The sequence below is a fragment of the Dermacentor albipictus genome, chromosome 1, assembly GCF_038994185.2.
Source record: "Dermacentor albipictus isolate Rhodes 1998 colony chromosome 1, USDA_Dalb.pri_finalv2, whole genome shotgun sequence".
Classification (NCBI taxonomy): domain Eukaryota; kingdom Metazoa; phylum Arthropoda; class Arachnida; order Ixodida; family Ixodidae; genus Dermacentor; species Dermacentor albipictus.
This window is the reverse complement of record NC_091821.1, coordinates 119,961,349-119,987,305: the sequence shown is the minus strand read 5'-3', so window position 1 is coordinate 119,987,305 and position 25,957 is coordinate 119,961,349. Positions and strand designations below refer to the sequence as shown.

Here is a 25,957-nt window from a genome sequence, read left to right as displayed (position 1 = left end):
TTATCATCTCACTTTGTGTCCCCCTGGCCACATAACTTATCTGCACAGGTGGTCTTCGCGTCCCGGCCAGTGCCTAATTTTAAGAAAACCATAAAGCTTAATTTTGAACATATGGTACTTTTCTTTCATTCACAGTCGGTGTCTGCGAGCTAGGACACTGTTTCTCTATCTCAGTTGTTTTCTCCTAATTTCCGCGTACATCTTTGGAGAGCCGCCAGTTGATGCAAGTTGACGTTGCCATGCCTCTGCCGGGGATGGCGACTTCAGTGGCGGCTGCGTCTTGGAAGCGGACTGGCCTCCAGAGCGACACCGACGGCGATGACACCAGTGTCTACTCGCTCAGCAGTGAGGACTTCTCCGATGACGCCTTCGAGCTTCTGCGGAGCCGCAACGCGAAACGAAGACACACCACCAGGGCATCCATGTCTTCGAGCACGTCAACGATAGGACCAACTCGAAATACCGCAATCAGTACGATTATATTTGTACTATAACTCGATACCAAGAACCAGAGGCGACTCAACAGACATTCTGTATTGGTGCAACTTGAAGCGGTGGCGCCAAATCAGGTCGCAGACGTTAGAGTAAAAAAAAAAAATAGGTTGCCTATTGACCTCACACATAAGACTGCGTTGAGAAATTTGTTTAAATTTACAGAACTTGATGGCATAAAGCTAGGCTCATACATCCCCTTGGACAGTGGTTCCATTACTGTTTTCATCTACGACGTGGAGATCCCCATCTCCAACACTGACTTGTCGACTGTAGTGAAGCTTGCCGTTGATGGCATCACCATAACGCATGTGTATCGCCTCGGCCAATCCCGCAGTGTGAAAATTATTTTCAAGGGCAAGACACTCCCTTCGCACGTCAAGGTGGGCCACTTTAGACACCCTGTTCGGCATTCATCCCAAAGCCACTGCAATGCCGCAATCGTATGAGGCTGGGACACGTGAGCGCCGTGTGCGAGAACACGAGAGTTTTCTCACGCTGCAACGAGCCCCACGCTGCAGACTCTTGGGCAGCCATGGTTCTCAAATGCACCAATTGCCTTGGGTGCTATGATGCTTCCTCAAATGACTGCCCCTCGCACGTCAAAGTGGGCCACTTTAGACACCCTGTTCGGCATTCATCCCAAAGCCACTGCAATGCCGCAATCGTATGAGGCTAGGACACGTGAGCGCCGTGTGCGAGAACACGAGAGTTTTCTCACGCTGCAACGAGCCCCACGCTGCAGACTCTTGTGCAGCCATGGTTCTCAAATGCACCAATTGCCTTGGGTGCTATGATGCTTCCTCAAATGACTGCCCCAAAATGAAGGCCCCAAAATGAAGAAGGAAAAGGTGGTCTTGAAGCAGATGGAGAGAGACTTTTCGTCTCGTCGGGAAGCTGGGGCGGCCGTTAGAAAGGGATGTTCTCGACGCCATTGGAGTTCAAAGAACGCTTATGCCTCTGTGAAGAGTACGCCCCATTCGACAACACCTCCTCCTTTGCCCCCTAGACCTGGCGGAATCCAATCTAAATCTGACAAGGTCATCGAGGAGAACAATACAACTTGGTCCGCACTACTAAAGCCACAGCCAAAGTCAGAGTCACAGGGGAAGTGAGAACCGAAGCCACAGCCGATGCCACTGCCGGACCCGGAGCCGGAGCCACGTCAAGTGATAAAGCTGCGCACCGCTGTAGAGTGCACAGCGCGGGTTCCTGACAAGTTGCCCGAAGAAGACCGGCAAGTCGTTGTGATGCTCCGGTCTCTGATGAATACGTTTCGAATGCTCTTGAAAAACCTGTACACTCCGTCAGCGCGAAGTGCAATGCCAAGTGCTGGATGCTCTCAGTTCAGTACTTGCAAGTCTTGAGTAGGCATCATGGCTCCCCCGCAGCATTCTATTCGCACTGAAGTAAAAAAAATCCTGGGGTTTAACGGCATACTGCCAGGTACTGCAACGTACTGCTGACAACCTACGGCTCCCTGGTCTTCACAGGTGACTTCAACGTGCATCACCAGCTTTGGGGAAGCATCAGATTTAGCTTCAGACGGCAGAGTGACAGCATCCTGATTTTTCGGCGAGGCACTTGCTTAGACTTGACTGATTTCAAGGCGCTTTGCTGCGTGCACACACAGTGTTGCCTCTGTCCCGCTTTCCTTTTTTTGTTCCCCCTTTCCCTTCCCCTAGTATAAGGTAGCAAACCGGACGCTCGTCTGGTTCACTTCCCTGCCTTTCCTCTCTTTGCTCTCCGTCCCTCTCTCTCTCTCTTTCATTCACAGTCACATCAATTACGGCATTGTTTTCTGAGGAAATACATGTTACGGTCATATATCGTTTACTCAGCACTTTGACCTACCGTGGTGACTTTGGGGTTTTGGTGTTACACAGCTAAGCACAGGGTCATGGGATCAAATCCTGGCCATGGCGGCCGCATTTGGATGGGAGCCAAATGTAAGAAGCACCCATGTACTTCGATTAACGAGTGGGTCAGAGAACCCTAGGCGGTCAAAATTAATCCGGAGTCTTCCACTGCGGCGTGCCTCATAATCAGATCGTGGTTTTGGCACGTAAAACCACACAATTTTTTATTCAGCTCTTACAAAACCAAGCAATGCACATGATCACTAACAACGGATTTTTTGCGACTGTTACTCTGTTACTTCATGAAAACAACATTCTTCTGGGGACGAGCTTGTTCACAAATCATTACACAAATACATTTTAGAAATTATTGACTAAACAGCTTTCACACGAGTTCATTGATTCCAGTTATCTGATTAATAAGAAGAATATCAGGTTTGTACGTAACTCCAATTTTCTAGTGCATATAGTTAATTCTAACTATGGAAAAATTATATCGTCGTTCACGGCTATAAAACAATAGAATGGTTTACTCAACACGATTAAATCTGCATCATTCTTTTATGCATTTAAATTTACTCTTAAGCGTGTTTACATGTATAATAAGTTTACATTCTTGCTTATACCACCGTTGCCATTTTAATATAATGACAGTATTTTTATGTACTAGAGGATTGCATACTGACAATTGAATTTCATTTGTTTATTTTCTTATGTTACATTTAAGTAATTGCGTTTGTATTATCTAAGTTGCCTACGTCTTTCATACCTCTCTACATTGTTATTACCAGCCAAGGATCCCGTTGCAGTCTTCGACTTTGGGACCATCGTCTATGTATTATTTCTAACCTATTCACTGCATTTAAAAACAATAAACTGAAACTAAAATAGCCATTGTTTGTTAGTGATGATTGCCTATCCTCTTACGTAATTCTCCACTAAGGTCCCATAAGGGTAAATAATTGACGATGACCATCCCGATGATATTGATGACTAAAATTTAAAATTTTATTCTTAGCAGCAGATAAACCATCATGCCATTTGACGCTGACAACCGGAGCGTGATGAGCACTCTACACACGATAACGTGGTTCGGCAACATCAAACGCCGATACCTGATACCGGAGCAGGGTTTCACCACAACAGCCATCATAGGTGATATCCTGACATGGATGTACAATATGTAGACTTGCTACTACACATGTAGAGAAAGCCTGCTAGCGAAGCTGTTCCCATTGTGCATGTCGGCCGCCATGGGGACGCGCTGTGTGAAGGTTACATTTATGGTGACCCCGTCGCAACTTTCGTCACTTCCGACACACAGTCCGAAGATTCATTCTGAAACCGTTTCAGTGTCACAAGTTCCTCAAAAGAGGAAAAGTGAGTCATGTTTACAAACTGTGTGGTGCGTGCCCGGTGGGTGGAACGGCGACCATTTATTCTCTTCAGCAGTTCAGTTTTGATGTAATGGGTGAAATGGTCAGGGATTTATTGCGCTGCTGAAATAAATAGCACCACCTTTTTGCATACCTGGCACCGGTTATGAACTTCTTGGACGACAGGGTTCAAATCTTGAATTAGTATCAGTCCTCTCCTTCTGTTAAGGATTTAGTTTAATATTCACAATTGCTTGTTAATTACTACCACAAGTCGAAAATGTACGGATTTGTTGCAAACCTAATACTGCGGAAAGCACTCAATTATTACCTCCTCCCTCTTTATAATAGATTTCCAATGCATCTGTTGAAACGCCCTGACATTATCCCTATCCAAGGCGTTGTCTTCTTATCGGCAAGGTTCGCAATAGTAGGGTTCTCTCCCAATGTTCAGTTTCTTATAAGCAATACGAACATTAATAATTACTCTCAGGGATGGCCGACCATTTTCTTATTGATTTCTAAGTGGCCAACTCTTTCTAATCGTTTTGATAACGAAAGTTTCTTTTATTTAGGATGATCATTGTTTTAACGTCATATAGTATCGTCTTTAGTATATTTCGGATTTCAAAGTCACGCAGTTCACGGCACACATTCCCCTTTAAGAGACTAATGCATGCATCGACTGTGTGGAGACGTGGTTTCTCGGACTCAGCCAAACTCCTCAAGAAAGATTACTGAGCCCAAAACACTGCTTAGACTTCTGCCAGTGAGGCCAGGCCAGCTTTCACAGCTGAGCGTTCTGAGCGCGCGTACAAGAGCTCGAGCTATGTGCCACGGGCCGTAGTTTACCCAGCATCCGGCGAGAGGCAGCCCACAAGCGATGTATAATACTATGTTTACCCTTTAGTACTCTTCGGCGTTTTGCAACACTCTTTTTTATTTATTTTTCTGCAAACTAGGGGTTGAACTGTTTATTTTGGTCGCTTTAATAATCGGAACCCTTTTCATCGCATATTCGTATTGGATTTCGTTAAAAAATACTTTTATTTGTAGATTTCTTACGAATCACAATAAAATATTTACTTTTTTGATGGTAGATGTTGGCCTGCCCCCCCCTCCCCCCTTCGGTTTCTCGTCTGTTGTTTAGAAAAGAAAAAAAAAGAGAAACAATAAGTTCTACAGCGTCTGCACATAAGTTAGGAGGAAGATGGGAGATAGCTGTTTGTAAAGAAACAAACCATGCTGTTGTTAATGCAATTATACGTAAGGCTGCGCTATCCACTCGGCTGGCAACATCATAGACAACTAAAAGCACCAGGCAAAGGCACGGCTCTGTAGTCGCCCCCCCCCCCCCCCCCCCGATAGCTTCGCCCTCTCCTCCTACTTGAGGTTTTTCATCTATTTTTTTTTTTCAGACTCCTCTGGGAGGCGCTTGCCATACCGCGGTTTCATTCTCCTCCTCCGTCCACTCCTCGTTTCAATCCGTAATCATATAGAGATAATCTTTACATATTCCCTCATGAAAATGCAATCAACTTATTTTTATTTTTTTATATGTTTGCATATTTTATTCCTCTCATTCATCAATGCCAAGCAGCATAATGAACGAGGCACAATCGCTAGCTCAGTTGAAAGGCAAACAAAGACCCGGTATTTGTTGCGCGCTAGTAATATAGGAAGCGTCGTCCAGTGGTTAAGACATTGAAGTAAGCTTGACTGCCCGCCTGCCCAAAACTCATTAGCGGCCACGCATTTCATGCCTTAGCATTAAACCCCTGTATCGTAACACGGCAAAAATTACCGAAGAAAAATCAAACACGCTTTCTCTGTAGGAGCGGATGCTGGGTGGGAACGATGCACCGGCCGACCTTTCAGTGTGCTGCACTTCATCTTGTGGCCCCACCTACGGCACTCGAAACGATGGGCGCAGAGTTTCAGTCAGCCGTGAGCAGCACTCTTGCCTGATAAGCTTCGAGAGCGACACAATTAAGGCGCCCCGCTACTGCAGCTCCACTCGGCACCGAGATGCATCACGGCTGGTCGGCGGACGCACGTTCCACTGACCGACTGACAGCGCGGTGCACACGGAATGCGCCGCCGCCGGTCGGGCCCGGGCACTCGCGGCCGCACACCGTCTATCTTTAGGGGGCCCGCGGCGGGGGCCCCGCCTGCACGCTCGGGTCCTCCGTCAAGGTCGCCTTCGAGGGCTGCTGCCTAGACGCGCGCCGCGAACCTTCGCCAGGCCTCCCGCTTTCAGACAAGCTATAGCTTTCAGTTTCGTTGCGCTCCATTACAATATTTGCTTCATCCACTTCAAACAACGTTGTGCCGAATTCACTCTATCTGTCTCCCGTTTATGTCCCGCAGTCGTACAACCTCTCATTCGGCACCCTTCTTGTGGAAGGTACTCGGGAGCTTTTGTTTTGTTTGGGTATACTTTGTAACCATTTTCAGCCAAAGTGTTTAGGCATTTGCAGACATACAGGAGTGCAGAGACTACGCAGACAGCGATACGACTTGGTTTGGCAAGACTGCCGATCAACTGTTGCGATTTTCCATTAGTGAAGTGAGTTCCCTGGAATCCGGTCCCACTGGAATTTTTTGATAAGACAGATGTATCGAGATGGCATGATCCATTTTTCTTACGTGAGCAGAAAACCATGGAAAGCTTTTACTCCTCCTTAAGAACAACAATAAAAGCAGGATAAGTTATGTTCTCAGTGCGCGCAGATCTTTTTTTTTATCCCGTTGGCATAGCCTTTGGAACTTCTCTCAGTCTTCTGCGATAGGAATTATGGGCAAGGGTTTCCGCCAAATTGAACCAACCCGCATTTGAAGGAAGAGTTCTTACTTCATTGACAGCACATCTAACCACGTCTTCAAGAGAAATTTCAACTTGCAGCTACTTTCATTACAGCACTCTACTCATATTCATTGACAACGTAAGGAAATACATTTTAATTACGACTTACCACGCTTCAATGGAAGTGTCAGGGAAACTGTGGCGCTGCTAGTCAAAGAGAGTTAAAGAAGAAGCCTTAGTGCTTCGTCACACAAATGCACAAGTTGGTCAGTATGCGGCTAGCGCGTAGAAGACACTCCGGTACATCAGACAGTGAAACGTCTGGCATGGGATGACCCGATAATGTAGGCTGCAACCATCCAACCGGCAAGTATATGGAACTCAATATAAAGCATTTATTTTTGTGACATGGACTAGAAAGGTTATTTGAGCCATGTTTGTCGTTCGGTTCATTTTTTTTGCCTTCCACATTTCGCAATGCGTTGGTCGTCGTCACACCACAAGAATAATACCGAAGTTCTTCTGTGGTCACGTAAGCTAAATAGCACCGGGCGGCGTCACCCCCTGACAGGAAGCCCTCCCTCGGAATGCCTAATGCTGGCTATTTTTTTGCTTACCTGGTATTGTTATTGTGTTGGCCTCATGATAGAAAGTCCCAGTTTCCGTGGCAGCGAATTCCCTCACGACGTTTGCCAAATACTACACCCCACCAACAACGTACTTACTAATTCTAGGAACTGCCATGACTTATTCGAATGATTCAGCTAGAAAACGATCTTAATTCGCTAGAATCTACTCAAAAAATATAGTGCGAATAACTGTGATAAGAATGAACATAAAATCAAGCCGCTCGTCAAGACGCTCGTTTGCGCAGATAGCAAGGGCCTTATTAAAGGTCTTCCAAAAAATGCTCCAAAGTGTGGGGATGTATGAATAGCCATATTATACCTAGGTACAAATTCCAGTTACTGATACCAAAAAATCAATCTTTTCACTTAGTTTATCCGGAAGATTGCGATAAAGAAGCATTAAAATGTGCTCATATTCGCTTTATTCCACTAAAAATGCCTTAATAAAATCGCTACTAAATGTTCCCTAAATATGTGGAATATGCTGAACAGTCAGTTTTGCCTCTTAGAAAGTCAAAAGCCTCAAGACCTATCAACTAATCTCCTAAAATGGCAACATTCCCCATTTTATAATCTTATTTCATTGTCATTATTATCGGCCAATCTTCAACCGAACACGAGATGAATGCATCTCTTAATGACCTACACTTGCACCAGCCCTGTGTTAGCAGAGACCATGTTATGCCAGGGCACCGGTTACGCACTCTACGCATGACGTGAAGTACCGAACTACACTGTTTTCTCTTAATACCACCTAGAAATCACTTACCTTCGTTTGCTCTCTAAACTACACTGCCGTCTTCCTATCATTTATGTTTCACCTAAGATTTTCCTTTCAATCGCTTGTAATGCCTAACGCGATCGCTAGCTTCCTCTCAAGTTTCTTTATTACCTTCCAAGTTTCCCCTACATAGGTTGCTACGACAGAATACATCGATTGTAGACTTTTTTGTTCAAGGATGTTGGTAAGCCGCCATGTGTGATTTGGGAGTGCCTGCTAAATGCGCTCTAACTTATTTTATTCGGCAGATTCCCTTGTCAACATACGAGTTGCCTGTGTGGACTCGGCCTAGATAGATGTACTCCTTCACTTCAATAGACTGGCTACCAATCACGAACTCTTTTGAAACAAACTTGTTTCCTACGTTTATTGAATTGAGATGTTACCTTTATTCGCGATGTAATTATCATAACAAGTAGTATTAGAGCACGAGCACCTCGATAATAAGCCGATAAATGTTCTATGCTCTGATGTTCCCTTCAAAATGGCCTAGCGTTACGGTAACCTCATCCGAAGTATACGGTTCAACTAAAGTTACAAGGCGTTGCAGATAAACAGTCGAAAGCATTCGCATTAAAAATTACCCGCCGTATTTTTTCCGCTCAAGAGATATTCCATCCTCTACTGCAACCATTCTTTTCGACATATCTTGCAAAGGCCACCTAACTTGATAAGTACTTGCACTTGAAATTCACGTAGCTTATTTTCAACTGTATCTAAGAATGCCTATATTGCTGTTGTGGGGAATGTATAGTTCAGTAAAAAAAAACTGGTTGCTACTCTTCATATGCTGATTACATTGCATTGTCTAGCATTGTCGGCATACACCTTTCTGGCAATGCCGAATGATCGTTTTGTTCGTATCATGTTTATTCTGTTAGTATCTGACACATCTTTCCAGTGTTATGATTTGTATTTTTCTCATTTCATGCGCATTTCGTTAGTTAGTGTCACCCTAAATGTTCCCAGTGTTATAATTTGCAATATCACTTATCTAAAGTTTGTTGATGAATTTCGACAGTTCGGTCAATTTGACCTACTATGCAAAGTTGCAAACTACCATATCATCATCATCATCATCATCATCATAATCATCAGCCTGGTTACGCCCACTGCAGGGCAAAGGCCTCTCCCATATTTCTCCAACAACCCCGGTCATGTACTAATTGTGGCCATGCCGTCCCTGCAAACTTCTTAATCTCATCCGCCCACCTAACTTTCTGCCGTCCCCTGCTACGCTTCCCTTCCCTTGGAATCCAGTCCGTAACCCTTAATGACCATCGGTTATCTTCCCTCCTCATTACATGTCCGGCCCATGCCCATTTCTTTTTCTTGATTTCAACTAAGATGTCATTAACTCGCGTTTGTTCCCTCACCCAATCTGCTCTTTTCTTATCCCTTAACGTTACACCTATCATTCTTCTTTCCATAGCTCGTTGCGTCGTCCTCAATTTGAGTAGAACCCTTTTCGTAAGCCTCCAGGTTTCTGCCCCGTAGGTGAGTACTGGTAAGACACAGCTATTATGCACTTTTCTCTTGAGGGATAATGGCAACCTGCTGTTCATGATCTGGGAATGCCTGCCAAACGCACCCCAGCCCATTCTTATTCTTCTGATTATTTCTGTCTCATGATCCGGATCCGCAGTCACTATCTGCCCTAAGTAGATGTATTCCCTTACGACTTCCAGTGCCTCGCTGCCTATTGTAAACTGCTGTTCTCTTCCGAGACTGTTAAACATTACTTTAGTTTTCTGCAGATTAATTTTTAGACCCACTATTCTACTTTGCCTCTCCAGGTCAGTGAGCATGCATTGCAGTTGGTCCCCTGAGTTACTAAGCAAGGCAATATCATCAGCGAATCGCAAGTTACTAAGGTATTCTCCATTAACTTTTATCCCCATTTCTTCCCAATCCAGGTCTCTGAATACCTCCTGTAAACACGCTGTGAATAGCATTGGAGAGATCGTATCTCCCTGCCTGACGCCTTTCTTTATTGGGATTTTGTTGCTTTCTTTATGGAGGACTATGGTGGCTGTGGAGCCGCTATAGATATTTTTCAGTATTTTTACATATGGCTCGTCTACACCCTGATTCCGTAATGCCTCCATGACTGCTGAGGTTTCGACAGAATCAAATGCTTTCTCGTAATCAATGAAAGCTATATATAAGGGTTGGTTATATTCCGCACATTTCTCTATGACCTGATTGATAGTGTGAATATGATCTATTGTTGAGTAGCCTTTACGGAATCCTGCCTGGTCCTTTGCTTGACAGAAGTCTAAGGTGCTCCTGATTCTATTTGCAATTACCTTAGTAAATAGTTTGTAGGCAACGGACAGTAAGCTGATCGGTCTATAATTTTTCAAGTCTTTGGCGTCCCCTTTCTTATGGATTAGGATTATGTTAGCGTTTTTCCAAGATTCCGGTACGCTCGACATTATGAGGCATTGCGTATACAGGGTGGCCAGTTTCTCTAGAACAATCTGCCCACCATCCTTCAACAAATCCGCTGTTACCTGATCCTCCCCAGCTGCCTTCCCCCTTTGCATATCTCCCAAGGCTTTCTTTACTTCTTCCGGCGTTACCTGTGGGATTTCGAACTCCTCTAGACTACTTTCTCTTCCATTATCGTCGTGGGTGGCACTGGTACTGTACAAATCTCTATAGAACTCCTCAGCCACTTGTACTATCTCATCCATATTAGTAATGATATTGCCGGCTTTGTCTCTTAACGCATACATCTGATTCTTGCCAATCCCTAGTTTCTTCTTCACTGTTTTTAGGCTTCCTCCGTTCCTGAGAGCATGTTCAATTCTATCCATATTATACTTCCTTATGTTAGCTGTCTTCCGCTTGTTGATTAACTTCGAAAGTTCTGCCAGTTCTATTCTAGCTGTAGGGTTAGAGGCTTTCATACATTGGCGTTTCTTGATCAGATCTTTCGTTTCATGCGATAGTTTACTGGTATCCTGCCTAACGGAGTTACCACCGACTTCCATTGCACACTCCTTAATGATGTCCACAAGATTGTCGTTCATTGCTTCAACACTAAGGTCCTCTTCCTGAGTTAAAGCCGAATACCTGTTCTGTAGCTTGATCTGGAATTGCTCTATTTTCCCTCTTACCGCTAACTCATTGATCGGCTTCTTATGTACCAGTTTCTTCCGTTCCCTTCTCAGGTCTAGGCTAATTCGAGTTCTTACCATCCTGTGGTCACTGCAGCGTACCTTGCCGAGCACGTCCACATCTTTTATGATGCCAGGGTTAGCGCAGAGTATGAAGTCTATTTCATTTCTAGTCTCACCGTTCGGGCCCCTCCACGTCCACTTTCGGCTATCCCGTTTGCGGAAGAATGTATTCATTATCCTCATATTATTCTGTTCCGCAAACTCTACCAATAACTCCCCCCTGATATTCCTAGTGCCTATGCCATATTCCCCCACTGCCTTGTCTCCAGCCTGCTTTTTGCCTACCTTGGCATTAAAGTCACCCATTAGTATAGTGTATTTAGTTTTCACTCTACCCATCGCCGATTCCACGTCTTCGTAGAAGCTTTCCACTTCTTGGTCATCATGACTGGATGTAGGGGCGTAGACCTGTACAATCTTCATTTTGTACCTCTTATTAAGTTTCACAACAAGACCTGCCACCCTCTCGTTAATGCTATAGAATTCCTGTATGTTACCAGCTATATTCTTATTAATCAGGAATCCGACGCCTAGTTCCCTTCTCTGTGCCAAGCCCCGGTAGCACAGGACGTGCCCGCTTTTTAGCACTGTATATGCTTCTTTTGGCCTCCTAACTTCGCTGAGCCCTATTATATCCCATTTACTGCCCTCTAATTCCTCCAATAGCACTGCTAGACTCGCCTCACTAGAAACTACCATGATTTGATGTTACTTCTTAATCAACACTTTTGTTGCATGGGAAAGTCAGGGATGTCTGTGTGACGACACGATAGAGCGTCATCTGTGCTACTGCCCATCCTTCGAATGTAAGTCATATGCGCTGCGAGAAAGTATCGGCCACTTAGATGCGAGGGCGCTCATGGAAGAAAAGATGCTGGCACCTTGGCCGAGAGCACTGTCGCGTATACGAAGCCAAAAAAGCCCCACTTCGCTTTTTGAAGCTGACCCGACACTGCGACCGCCTGTTAGTGTCAGTGAATATATTCCTGAGTTAGTGTGTCCACACTCATTGCCTATTTCTTCTTTTCTTTATGTACCTTTCCCCTTTCCCCTTCCCCGAGTGTAGGGTGGTCAACCGGACATTACCTTGGCTAACCTCCCTGCGTTTCTTCTTTGTCGCTCTCTCTTCTGCAATGAGCATTGCTATCTGCGTATATCACTCCCAAGTTCATTCTCGCTCAGAACACACGCACGGAGGCATGCACACACTTGACTATATCAGTTGCGTTTTTTCGGGTGAGCTATCCTTAGTGTGGCGTTTTTCCGGTGAAAAAGAAGGCCACAGAAATGCGAAAAAAGAAAAGCTGGCGCAGGCTGGTGCTTGGGCACAGCAGCAGCACTCCTGCTCCCAAACGTGCTGCGAGCGAGCTAAATGTGCTAACCAAACCAGTCGCATCAATTTCATGGGAAGTTCATGTTGAATGTGTACGCTTATTTCCTGCTATTTGCGAGCCTCACGTTTAATTTGAGTATGGGGGACGGGACAGTCTTGACCACGATTAGCAATATGCGGAAGTCACGTTGTCGCGAGCTGTGTCGGAAACTGGATTTTCCATGTCAGGTGAACCAAAGTATTGCAGCCAGCATTCACAAAAGCCACTTGCGTTAGAATTGTGCATAAGGGCAACTTCAAGCCAATATGACGTTGGACAAATCCTTATAGGGAAGGCGCCCTGCCAATAACAAATAGCAGTTACCAAAAAAAAGAAGCTTTGTGAATTGGCCCCCTGATGTTTTCAAATATACTCTCGAGACATATCATATTTATGGACTGAACGTAAATTTATTATTTACTGAGTTAGTCATTTATTAACGTAAATTTGATTAATTAAATCGATGAACTTCCATTATTACGGTGGCTGCTGACCGTTATTTTCGCGCGAAAGGAAGGTATCGTGGCTTTCTTGTATAGCTTGGTGCATGAGAACTGGACAACTTGCATACTCTCAATACTTCGGTTCGAAGTCACTACGGAATAATGTCTCTAGCTAGCCAACCCCGCGATTCTCTTTGTTTGTACCACTAGCCTTACTTTGCTAGAAATGTACGTGAAAGTCGGGAATAATCTCTATATCTTCTGCAATAGACGAGTCTCCCAGGTGGCCTTCAAATACAAACTTCACTTTCAGCCTGAATCCGTGGATGTGGAATGAATACGCAAGCACGCACATACGGTTATTGGAGCTCAAATGTGAAAAAAGTGGACAGACGGGCGCACAGATATTAGGAGTGTTGCCTTTGACATAGATTGGTGGCGCATACCACCACCCCGGATTCCTACAAATTAGAAAACGATGCCTCTTGTAGGCACGAGAAGGAAACACTCACTTAAGTGCTGTTTTTCGGATTAACTAATCTAAGAGTCAGTGAAATAGATTTCAGGCCAGGAGGCAGATAGTATGGCAATACGAAAACAAATTAAATCCTGGCAAGGCGCGTTATTATAAAATTTACTTTCGAGCTCTAATCAATCGATCTGATAGCGTCACATACATACATACGTACATCACATACTCCAAAAATATGAAGTGGGGTGAACGCACTAACCATACTGCAAAAAAAATTTGAGTACACCTAAGCATTTCTTATGAGTTGTGAATGCGACAGCATTAATGTCCGATTGAACGCCGCTGAGCGATCCATCGAGTTAACTCCTCGCGGGCAAGCGAGCGTGTTAAGACGTTTGTCAAACGTTTTCTCCCTCTTATTCCCGTCCCCTGTGCCAGTATGTATACGTTGATGGGAATGTGAAATATTGTTATTATTGCTCATCAGCCTAGTTGTCACGCACATAGTAATCGACGTTCTTTGGGCTGAGAAGTATGCGAAAATAGTTTAAAACTTTGGTTATTAGTAATCTAAGGAATATTCGGCTGACTTTGAAGAACAATTTGCGGAGAAACTACTAGTTAAGTGCAATTAAAGAGCGATCGTACATAGTGTAAAGCCCCCTCTTACATATTTCTCCTAATTGCGTTTTTCGGCGCAGTTTTCAAAGCACTCCCAAAATATCGCGCAAGTCCTGATAAAAACCTGTTGATACCAAGGGCCAACTTTTCGAACGGTGGCCGAATGCATGGTTTCGACAGCTAAGACCAATCTGTGAAAGCACTGTGCTATTTTATTGTGGAAAGTTACCTCATTACTCAATTGTGAGCGTGCGCTCCTATTTGCAGTGACCAAAAGACACACACAAAAGAAAGGAACACTGACAGACACGGACAATCGCTGCTCTCACAACTGATTGTATTCCATTAAAAGAAGTTGAATATAAAGGCTGCTTCGCGCATGCGCGTCCGGAGACAAAGAACGCGTGCCGCCAAAACACCCCACAAAGTACATATTATCTTCTTGCTGAGCAAAGGTCACATTCCGAACTACATAGCACAATTGACGTATCACTAATGCAATCACTGCCCTTTCATTTTATGTGGAAGGCTTCCAGTAGCTCTCGTGCGGTATGGTCTTTGCCCCTACCTAATTATTACCTTCGCTCTCTCAGAGCTCCCGCTAGAAGTGTTCGCCACATTTTCATTCACACTCTCTATTTCGTAGCGAGAAGTTCGACTTCTATAATTGAAAGAATGACACTGAAGGTCGCAGTGCTCTGTACGGTAGCGGAGTAGGTTAAGGGAACCAAAATATTTGATCGCCCTTTTTACCCACCGCAGTAACTCAGAAGCTATACTGTTCTGCTGCTGAGGACGAGGTCGTGAGTTCGATTCGCGGCCAAGGCGGCAGTATTTACATAGCAGCGAACTGCTAAAACGCTCGTGTACTTTGATTTAGGTGACCGTAAAGAACCACAGGTGGTAAAATTAATCCAAAGCCCTCCGCTACGTTGTCTCTCGCAGCACCAGTTCGTCTTCGGGCAATAAACCCCATAAATCGATCAGTTGCTTTTTAAAATAAAACTCTGCTTCCCATTCAAAATTTTCCATTTAGCCGCTACTAGCGTCTGTCGCTCATGACTGCCATCGGAGATCTTACTCAGGCGCCCACTGCGTTAATAGGAAATCGCGAATGTGCTTACGCAAGATAACGTTTGGGAATACGGGCCCAGCTTTCTTTCGTATGCGAAAAACACGGCAGACATTTGCTCATGGGCAAGTGCTGCTTGAATTATGTACCTCTGCGAATTCGGACCATGGCCATTGACTCTTAAAATATTCACCTATCTTGCCCCCCGTCAATGCTTGTCTATTCCCTTCAGCGATGTTTCTCATCAGTGAGAGAAAGCTAGACGAAATCCTTCGCTGCTACCGAAAAGGGAAATTGCCAGCTTCGAGCCGCCTACTCCCAAACGAAGGCAAGTGTGCGCTATTGTGCTATCTAATAAAAGAGGACAAAAATAAAGAAGTGAGAGACAAGAAAGTGTACCTTCGCGCACCGGAATAGACAAAGAGAGAGCATCAATGGTGAGCACGACAATGCGTGGTGCACGTTTCGGAAGAAAGGCGTTCCTTGGGTAGCAATGTGGTAGGTCCGTTGCTGTTTTTAGAGCAGCTCGCACCATTCGTTGGCACAAAAAGAGAAGCAATACTTCCTACTCTCTTCTCAAGGCATGCATTTCAAAAGGCAGACGCGACAAAGACGTACGGAAAGCGTTTCCTGGCGACTGCTTACTATTGCTATATGGTTGTGGCTTACTGTACTGCACACGCGTCTTTGAAAACTGTGAATTGTAATGCGTTACTTTTTCACATGTGGGTTATCTGGTATGTGACAGTGCATGCAAGAGTGCTTGCCCTGCCAGCTTTATGAAGGCCTAAAGCTTTCTTTGCTATTGTTAGTCTAATCATTGATTTCCACGTCAGGGTGTTCTTTATGGTGACCGGTATATACAGATACCATGGTTAGTCCGGCACCCTTATGTGTCAACAGCCACCATTATTACCCCCGAAGATATTTTTTGTTGAAATCGCCACAAAATCTAGAATGAGCAAATGTATTAAATTTCCTTAGGCAATTGGTTACGATAAGCGATAGCTTTAAGAGTGTTTCTTATAGGCTACATACCAGAAATATTTTTTTTTCTTGCTGAGTTTTGGCATTCAGTACAAAGTTTCTGGCTAAATGTATTCGGCCAAAACTGAATGAATGACCTCCGGAAGACGCCATTTGTTGGTTAAGAGCAGGAACACAGGACGAAAAATAAAGGGTTTAGCACGTAACTCGCATTCTTTGAAGGCACGGTTAGAGAAGACCGACTGAAGCAATATCTCCGGCTACAGTGCTATGACACACGGGATGAAAAGCAAATGAAATGTACACCAATGGTTCACATGTGGCTAGAACTATATGTACAAATTCCAAATGAAACCATATATGACTTGGGGTGAACCTCGCTTCCAGTTTTCTGCCTGGTGTTATCGCCATTTTCCGAAAAGGTGCCTCTGTAATTATTCATTCTTTTTGTTGGTTTTGCTGATCCTCAATGTGCTTTGCACAGTTAGCCTAAATATAAACATTCCTTAAACACTTATACGTCTCCTCCTGTGAAAGCTAGGTACGATTCTTACTTTCTCTGTCCACCAGTAAGAGATATAAAAGGGTAATCCATTAGACAAAGGGGCGAAGTGCGAGAGCACCCGTGTACTTAGATTTAGGTGCACGTTAAAGAACCCCAGGTGGTCGAAATTTCCGGAGTCCTCCACTACGGCGTGCCTCATAATCAGAAAGTGATTTTGGCACGTAAAACCCCCTAACTGAATTGAGTTACACAATAAAGAACCTATAACCAAGCAGTGAATGGACCTAAACAAATGCATACGGTAAAAATCAGTTATTAGGGCGACGATTTCTTTGACTCTTTCTCTCACGACTGTTGGGCGGTTATTTGGCCGAGTAAACTCTGCCGATCCTGGGGACAGTGTAATCAAAGGTGGTGACTTGGTGACTTGGTAGGCCCATCCTAATACCCGTGAACATGTGTGGTGGTGGTGGTTGATTGTAGCAACAGGCGGGTTTAGCCTCGCGGTCAAGACCAGCAATTGCTCCGCCCGAGCGTCTCGCACAATACCGCTGAAGGGTTTCACCATATGTCCATCAAACCAGTCTCTCTTAAAAATTCGATAAGGAGACGGGAAGTTTCTTTGCGGGCTATAACTGATCCCTGGGGAAATATAAGATGTTGCAGGCGCGCATGCGGAAGGTCCTTTTTTCGCAGATTCTTCAGGAGAGCGCCCCTTTCATCTTGGAATTGCTGGCAGGACCCGAAAAAGTGCTCAATGTCCCCTGTCTCGTTGCATGCCGTACAGTTCGGAGAATTGATTCGTCCCGTCTTAAATAACCAGGCCGGCGTATTAGCAAATCCTGTCCTTATTCGATATAGAAGTGAGGCCTCCTTTCGGTATATGCGGTGGAACCCAAAGTGACGCAAAGTGATTTCGAATGTCAGATTTTTCCACTTGATTACCCTTTAGAGCCTTGATTTTGGGAGAATGATAGAGCGCTGCGTATACAAGCGCATCGGCTTTTTCGTTTCCTGAGATACCAATGTGGGAAGGAATCCACTGAAACTTTACTGTGAAGCCTTTGTTGTTGAGTTCTTTCATGATGGCTAGTGATTTGCGTGGGAACTTGAGGGATGGCAGACCACGGTATACTTGTTGTAACGCGGCCTTTGAGTACGTAAGGACAACGACATTCTGCTGAGGCAAAGTCTTTAATTTGCGCAGAGCAGAAGCTATTGCTACGACTTCCACAACTGTCGACGAGGCTATACAGTCCAGACGGCCACACCACGTATATCTCAGAGAGGGACTATAAAATGCAGCTGCGCAGCGGTCTTCGTCTGCCTTGACAAAGCCATCTGTGTATACTTGTAGGTGATTCGCGTAAGTCGTGTTCAGGCGTTCCAGGACTAATGACTTGGCTGCTGCAGATGGAATGCAGCTCTTTGACTGCAATCGTGGTAGATTTAATTGGCATGTGATGTCCTCGAATGTCCAGGGTGGTTCTATCCTTTCCTCTGTCTCGAGCGGCGCAATCCTAATACGTGAAGCGTGTTTAGTGCTGCATAAAAATGTGAGTGCGGCCTGTTACCTATAAGTCGTAAGAGGGCTCTACCGGGCGTAGTCTGACTCAATCGTAGTAGCTGGATGATAAGAGCCTGAGAAGCTTGAAGTCGTAGAGGGCGTGACTCAGATTCGTAGAGCACTTTCTTGTTTTACGCTGGCTGAGGGACTCCAAAGCAAAGTCGGATACCTTTTCTGTGGATGGCTTCTAGGCGCTCGTATTGGCTGTCTGAGGGTGACATCAGAGGTAGCTGATACAGGATTCGACTGGTAACCAACGCTGTATGACCCCGTAGCATCGACGTCGGGTGGTTGCCTCAGCGTATGCCAGCGACTCGCTTGAGCCCATGTAGCCCGGGTGACGATGACGCCACAACGTGGTCAACCCCGCGGCGTCAGAGTAGCCTGTGGTCTAAGGTAACGCCAAGAAATCGGACGTTGGTGACTTGTCGAATTTGGTATCCGTCCAAATTCAGCGTCAAGCGTGTAGATTTTCTTTTCACTCTAGGAAATATTACAAATGATGATTTCTCTGCTGATAGCGGTAATCCAATCGTTTCCAAGTGGCCCTGAATGGCTTGTACTGCTCCCTGGGCTATTCGTGCGAGGCGGCGATGCTGGTAGCCGTAGGCCCATATGCAGATATCATCGGCATATATAGATTTCTTCACTGGTGTTCGATGGTTTAGCACTTTTGGGAGGCTACTCATGGCAATGTTAAATAATAAGGGAAATAAAACACTCCCCTGTGGCACGCCGCGAAATATACGTATTTCATCGCTCAAAGTGTCGCCATGACGAATTCTGATGCGACGATCATTGAGGAACGTATGTATGAAGTGCAAGACATGAGCCGTGACGCATATAACTTGTAACTAGCTGATGATAGGTCTTTGAGACACGTAGTCGTAAGCCTTGGAAACATCCATGAAAACAGCAAGTGTCGACAGGCCGTCCGCATTGTAATGTTCTATGTGGCTTAGCAGGTCCAGCACATTGTCTTGAGCGCTTAGGGGCTGCCGAAACCCAGTCATGCACGATGGTAGTTTTCCATCCTGCTCGACATGCCAAGTGAGTCTTGTGCACGCCATCTTCTCAATTAGCTTCGCTGCACAGGAGGTCAGCGATACCGGTCTGTGTGAGTCCAGAGCTGCAGGAATCTTTCCAGGCTTCAGAACCGGTACCACCCATGCTACCTTCCATAAATGTGGAATATCCCCACTGGCCCACACTTGGTTCAAAAATGCCAGCAAATCACGTCGTCTATTAGCCGGTAGGTTAGTCAGCATCTGATTACTGATAAGGTCAGGTCCCACCACACAGGGACGTCGGAGGCTGCTTATAGCTAGTTCCAACTCCCTGACTGTGAAAGGAGCATCCATTAGAGACGATGATAGTGGTGGAGGCGGGTTGGTGGTGCCGGCTGACCTACCGGAAGAGTATATTTCACCAAAGGCATTCGCGAGACAAGTGAGCGTCTTGCCTAACTTCAATGCTAGGGTTTCAAATGGCTTGTTTGGTCGAAAGTTTCCAGCAAGGTTATTAACGACCCACCATATCCTTGGAACTGGCGTGAAGACCGATAGGCTTGCACAAAATGGTGCCCATTGATCTCTTCTTAGTTTCCTTGTATAACGTCGAATCACTGCGTTTTTCCTGTTATATATAGTCTTCATTGGTGGGTCACCCTTCGTCCTGATCAGCCTCCGTTCCGCTCTTCTGCGGGCAGCGCATAGATTTTTGAGCTTTACATCCGGGGCGGGGAAGTGATCGGGTAGCTTCAGCTCAGCGGCAGCTAATCTCTTGCTACGTAGCATGTCCGCAAACAGGTCTCCAGATGATTCGCTTAGTCCGTCCCTGTTCGTATCCCAGTGCGTCACAGGACTGGATCTTCGGCCGTTGGTTCTATATCCAAAAATGTTAACGAAGACAGGAAAATGATCACTGCCCATTCTATATGGGGACTTTAACGCGCACCATATTCTCTGGGGCGATAAGGCGATTGATGCACGTGGAAAACAAATTGTTAGTGCTTTGAACACCGAGGGACTCTGGTGGCAAATGACAAACAGCCAACGTTTTTTCGACCACCGGCCTCTTACAGTGTCATTGACTTGACGTTACACTCAGCGGACATCCTCGCACCGTCAACGACGAGTAATGATAGAATGAACATGTGTCATCGGACTGGGCTTAGTGTGGTTCGTAACGCGGGTTGATTCTGGAAGCAGTGCTTGCAATGCTCAAGCACCCGCAGGCCTCATTGCGTTGACCAGTGAAGCTAACCAATTAGCGCACCCAGTAGCCTATATCAGAAGGTCTACCGCAAAGCTATCGTTTGACTTTGACAATTATCCTCTAGTGCTTTCTAACAATTTCTTCAGTACGGGCAGTTTGCCTTGTTTTAGTGTCTGACGATTGGGATTGGGCGATAGAAAGGTTGCTTAGACCACAAATGAAAAGAACTGTGTGAGACTCTCCTGTGTTAAAACGTCTCCAGGAGGGACAGTTCCCAGAGCGTGGTGCGGCGCTCTTTAAGTACTCGCGTGGTGTTAACGATGTGGTTCATTCTTCAACATGGGGAGCAATGCCACAACAGTTTAGTAATTATGTTCGTGGCCCATTCGATTGCTGCACAGACAAACCGCTGGTTCACAGAAAGGCGTACGGATAACTTAGATCACGGCGTTGCTGCATTGATCCGCTTGGTTACGGCGCTCACACTACCATAGCACCATTATTAGCGATCAACGTCGGAAGTGCCTTGTTACAGCTCTTACCGCGGCGGTCAGTCGAGAGAGCGGCACTGGGTGCTTCGACAAGAGAGAGAATATTTTAATGGGAGAGAGAGAGAGAGACAAAAGGGAAGGAAAGACAGGGAGGTTAGCCAGTGTAAATACCGACTGGCTACCCTGTGCTGGGGAAAGGGGTGAAGGGAATAAAAGGGGAAGGAAGAGGGAAAAAAACAAGAAAAATGCACACAGTAACGCCATGTTATGCGCAACAATTGTCAAAGGCGGTCGCACAATTCACATGTTCTTAAGAATTTGAGCAAAGCCCTTAACGCTTGAGTGCCGAAACCCGTCTGGAACAGTGTCCTAGAACTTTCCCTCCTGTGAAGGGGCGATTGTCCAGTTTTTCGAGAGCGGTCACAAGCACTTTCCTTGGCACATTGTAACGTGGACAGTCACAGAGTAGGTGCGCGATCGTCTATTCACAGCCGCAGGTGTCGCAAGCAGGGCTGTCGGCCATTCCAATGCGGAAGGAATATGAGTTCGTGAATGCCACGCCGAGCCATAAGCGGCGCAGGAGTGTATATCGACGGGAGAAGCTTTGTCTCTGGCTGGATACTTTGCGTATGGGAAAGGGAGAAGGGAAATAAGAAGGAGAGAGGGGAAGTGTGGATGGCACTGACAGTCCACAGTGAACTATCGACAAAAACCCTGTCAGCGCTATGGGCGGAAACTATGCGCCGACCAAGGGACGGTTTCGCAAAGCTTTTCGTTTATAAGTGATCTGCGTCATTGGTCAATCACCTTAAGTAATAATAAAATTGTGTCCTATCTCATGATTTACTCGCATTGATCTGCTCTTAGAAACAGTTCTAGCTTGACAACATTTTGTGAGAATGGATCCAGTTTGTGCTGTTCCATCTGCTTCCTGGCATCTGTACTTTTTTTATTCAATGGGATCTGGATTCACACTAATAGACAGAATTGTCGCATTTAACATTTCACTGGTTATGGTACTCAGTGATCTCAGTAATATTTGCGCGGTCGGCTACAAAACTTTACGGACCGCGGGATCTGAAGAAAATCAGGCTACTTCAGCAGCTTGGGCACATAGTTTGGTACGCCTTCTCACTCGGTTCTAGTGCGCTCAAACAACATGGTGTTGTGCGGTTTTAGTGGCTGAGGGCACGAACCACTTGAATATTGAACTTATTCGTTGAACCTACACCCCATAAATTTTTGACGCCGACTTCACATGCGAGACTGAACGCGCCTTTGTCGATCTAGCTGCCTGCACATCGATTCACAGAGATTGCAAAATAGACGGTTCTCTCGGGGCAAAGTCCACCTTAGATCGAAAAGTTTAACGACCTCAGCAGCTTCGTGCTTTCAGGCGAACAAACCGAAGAGCAGTGTCGATGAAGATTAACCAAGCATGACCATTCAGCAAACTAACCCCGCCTGTTTTCATGGTGTTACAGTTAATTTCTGGATGCGAAGGCGATGTGCTCTAGTCTTTGTTCATACGACGCTTGAACCATGCATAAATAGGTGCGATGAATGGCTGGTGCACGTTTGGGACATGGTTCTTCATCAGTTTAGAATCACACTCACAATTGACCAGAATCAAGCACTCTCGATTGTCCTTAATCTCGGCATATTATTCCCAATGTGATCGCATGGTGTCGCTCCGGCATTTAGGCACGTCATCAGCCTTACGGTACCATAGGCAAGCAGCGAATAGAAAGGTTCTGCACACCTCTCAGTGTCGCTCGTCTGCCCACTTGTCTCTCAGCTTCTGCTAATACAGCAGGGGCCCAAAATGAGAATGAGGTTGGGAAAGCTCTTTTCAAGTGCTTCCGGAGGCAGATCTAGTAGCAGATTTAGACTTGAGGTTATCAAAAAACAACAGTGCTTTGAAGCTTTGTGATTTTGCGCGATCGTGAAATTTCATCTAAAGATCCCTCATATATAGGTTGTTCAGTTTGTTAGACTATTCAGAATTTTCAAAAATTACATATGCTGGATAGCAGAATTCTAATCCATGAAATTATTTACTCGCAGAGGTGGAAATTAAGTGAGCTAGTGAATTTGCAACACCTACCAATTTGGATCGCATTCTGAGAATGACACCGTTTTCGGGATATGCGTGGTCAAACTTACGGTAAAAATACACGGACGCCGCACTTCTCTTTCTTTTTAGGAAAATGTCGCTTGGTACATTGAACTTTAGAAATGAATATCTTGAAACTGGTCTTGTTCTGGGAATTAGTTTGATATATACGTGCTGTGAACTCACGGATCACAGTTTATAATCTGCAATATGTGCGTGATATAATCAGTTAAAATTTGATTGGCGCAAGTTAATGAACTAGTTTATTTTGTATTCTGATTTCTCCTGCGTACCATGCACGCCTCTTCGACTAACCCAGTTCAGTCATTAAAATTGGGCTATCTGCCCCGGGTGATATTTTGAAAATCTGTACACTATATAAAAAAAAGAAGCGCCCTATAGTGACTCAGAGGGTATGGGCGCGAGCTAGTTGGTAAGCCCCAAAACCCAAAAGTTGGTAAAATGAATTGGTATTGGTAGGTAAATAATGGTAAATGGTTGGTAAAACAGTTACGTGTGAACATCCGAAATTTCGAATACCAGTCGAATAGTTCCTGCTGTTTGGTTCGTATTACATTCGAGAATTCGCTATTCGGAGTTGTCTGATATTCGCGTCTTCCAAATATATAAGGGATAAACACACTTATTGGAGTAGACAGAAAGATGGATGTGAGGACTGCTTCGAACGATCCTGCTGCAGGATAGCTGCGGCTGCGCGGGTTCAACATTTCTTGAGTGAATGAACGGGGTAGATAATTTCTCCTCAATAATTTTCATTCATAAACTAAGATTTCAAAAGATGAAGCTCCAACAGTGACAGCACATTAAGGAGGATCAAAGACAGGACAAGGCGCACTAAGAAGGAACAAAGACAGGAAGCGCCTTGTGCTGTCTTTGTTCCTTCTTAGTGTGATGTCACTGTTGGCACTTCATCTTTTGAAAGTTATGCACCAACTAGCCCCACAACGTGCTTTATAAACAAGGAATTGGTTGGATTAATTCAGGCAGCCTGAATACGAATTTGTGCCGACTTATTATTTGGCCAGTCTCACTATTTTGAGTTTTTTACGCACCATTTTACTGCTTTTTAAAGCACTGTGTGAAGCCGTACTATCTGTATACATATACGTGCGGCTGCTACAATTATGTTCTCTCGTTTCATTGCTGTCATAATCCACAGTTCCCCACATAACTTAAAGCAAGGCGCTATGTTCACGCCGCGGCCAGTTGGGGCGCTTGTTGGCAGGTGTCCAGAAAAGCTTGATATGGAAGAATGCATATTTAGGAGGTGGTTTTTTGGCTCTTCCTGAAATTAACTCGAGGTTCATAGCTATCGAAAATGCGGTGAGTTACGCTGGGGAACTGCTGTTGTGAAGGGCGCTGATTGGTTCGCAAGACTCGCTTTTGATCTAAGTATTAGATGGCTGTGTTCTATCCCGTTCAGTGCGATCTCCTTGTCGTAATGCTTCGTGATAACAGCGACACCCTTCGTACGCCTTAGTTCGTTCGGCGGTCAACATCCGGTGGATTTTAAATGTGGTTCTCAGGCTTAGCCACTGTTAACAGAAGTTGTTTGGACAGCTAAGATCATCCGAACCTGGCCCCCAGCAACTTGCTTTCTCCTCCTACAGTCAACATCTGCCCCCTAATGTTAATTTAACCAAAGGATCTGTAATAGAGGAAAACAGTCTGTCACAAAACAAGCTTTACTTGTAACTCAAGCTCCAGTGTATTGTTAAGTGTTCACACAGATCATTCACGCAGTGTATCTATAATTCTTTGGTTAACGGAAACACCCTAGAACAGATATAGATAAACTGCATGCTGTCTTGTTAAACAAAACAAAACAGCACAAAACAAGCAGTAATTACATAAAAGCAGCTGACCTCAATACTCTGCAAGCTTTGAATAACAGCATATCATACTATATACGGTGCTCAACGAGTGAAACGCGTTATTTGGAGCACATGGTTTCTGGCGATTTTTCGCTGCTGAAAACTAAGAAAACCAACACGAGTAATTGTGATATACGACAAGGTGAGAGCCATTGTAAAGCAATGTCACGGAATTTGGTCCCCCAACGATCACCTAACACACCCGGCTGGCGCAAGAAGCATGGACCGCCATGAGCTCCGAGTATTGAGTTTCAATTGCAGAGCACTGTACCTAAAGCGTTCACTCGTGCCCTGCAAGTGTGCTCAATTTTTGAAAAGATATGAAAGAAGGTAAAAAAAAGAACAGCAGTGATAAGTCACTCTTCTACAATTTGTTGCTAAGCAATGACGCGGAATAGTTTTAGCCTTATTTGCGCTTCGACGGAAAGACTCGGATTTAGTAAATCACTGTTTCCTTACGAGGCCTATGAAAACAGTAGTGATCGTTAAACCTCGCATGCTGAGATAATTCACTTTGACTTACAACCCCTAGGGGCGCAAATCAGGAGGTCTCCACCGGAAGCTATAAGAAAACAATTAAAACCACGGCCCATGATTGCGCAGCACCCTACGAGAGCCTCAGCAAAAACAAGGCCAAATCCCCTGATAAAAGGCTAAAATATTCCTTAATGGAGCAGATAAGTCCTGCGGAAATCCGCAAGGTTGAGTAAGATTCAGCAAATGAATAAAACCCTCCCCATGTCAATGAAATTACGCGAACGTGTTTGGTGCTCTGATCGCTGCTTCTGCCGACTTGGGCAACTCTGCCCAGCAGATTTCGGTCGGATGTCGGCGACATGGGGCGCTATCACGTGAAACTATTCCAAACTCATCTATTCCAATTCTGCAATCAGCCCACCACGATTGGTCCAAAACTTTTTTGAACCAACCCGACTTCACCTGCCTGTGACGCGAAATCAAGAAAACCACGATAGCTTCCCATCTGATACGACGTGTACACACTCATTATGCATAACTTGACCGAACAAAACAAAAATAGTTAGTTCTGATTCGACGCCTTTTTGCCA

General features: G+C 45.1%; 1 protein-coding gene across 1 annotated transcript in view; it reads left to right on the top strand.

Annotated features, from left to right (window-relative positions):
• The first annotated feature begins 254 nt into the window (after positions 1 to 254).
• The window catches only part of LOC139057871 (uncharacterized), a 48,748-nt gene continuing 23,045 nt past the window's right edge, over positions 255 to 25,957 (top strand). The window contains exons 1-3 of the mRNA XM_070536659.1: positions 255 to 345; positions 658 to 875; positions 2,379 to 2,441. Coding sequence (XP_070392760.1) covers positions 255 to 345; positions 658 to 875; positions 2,379 to 2,441 — 372 coding nt within the window. The remainder of the gene's footprint in view (positions 346 to 657; positions 876 to 2,378; positions 2,442 to 25,957) is intronic.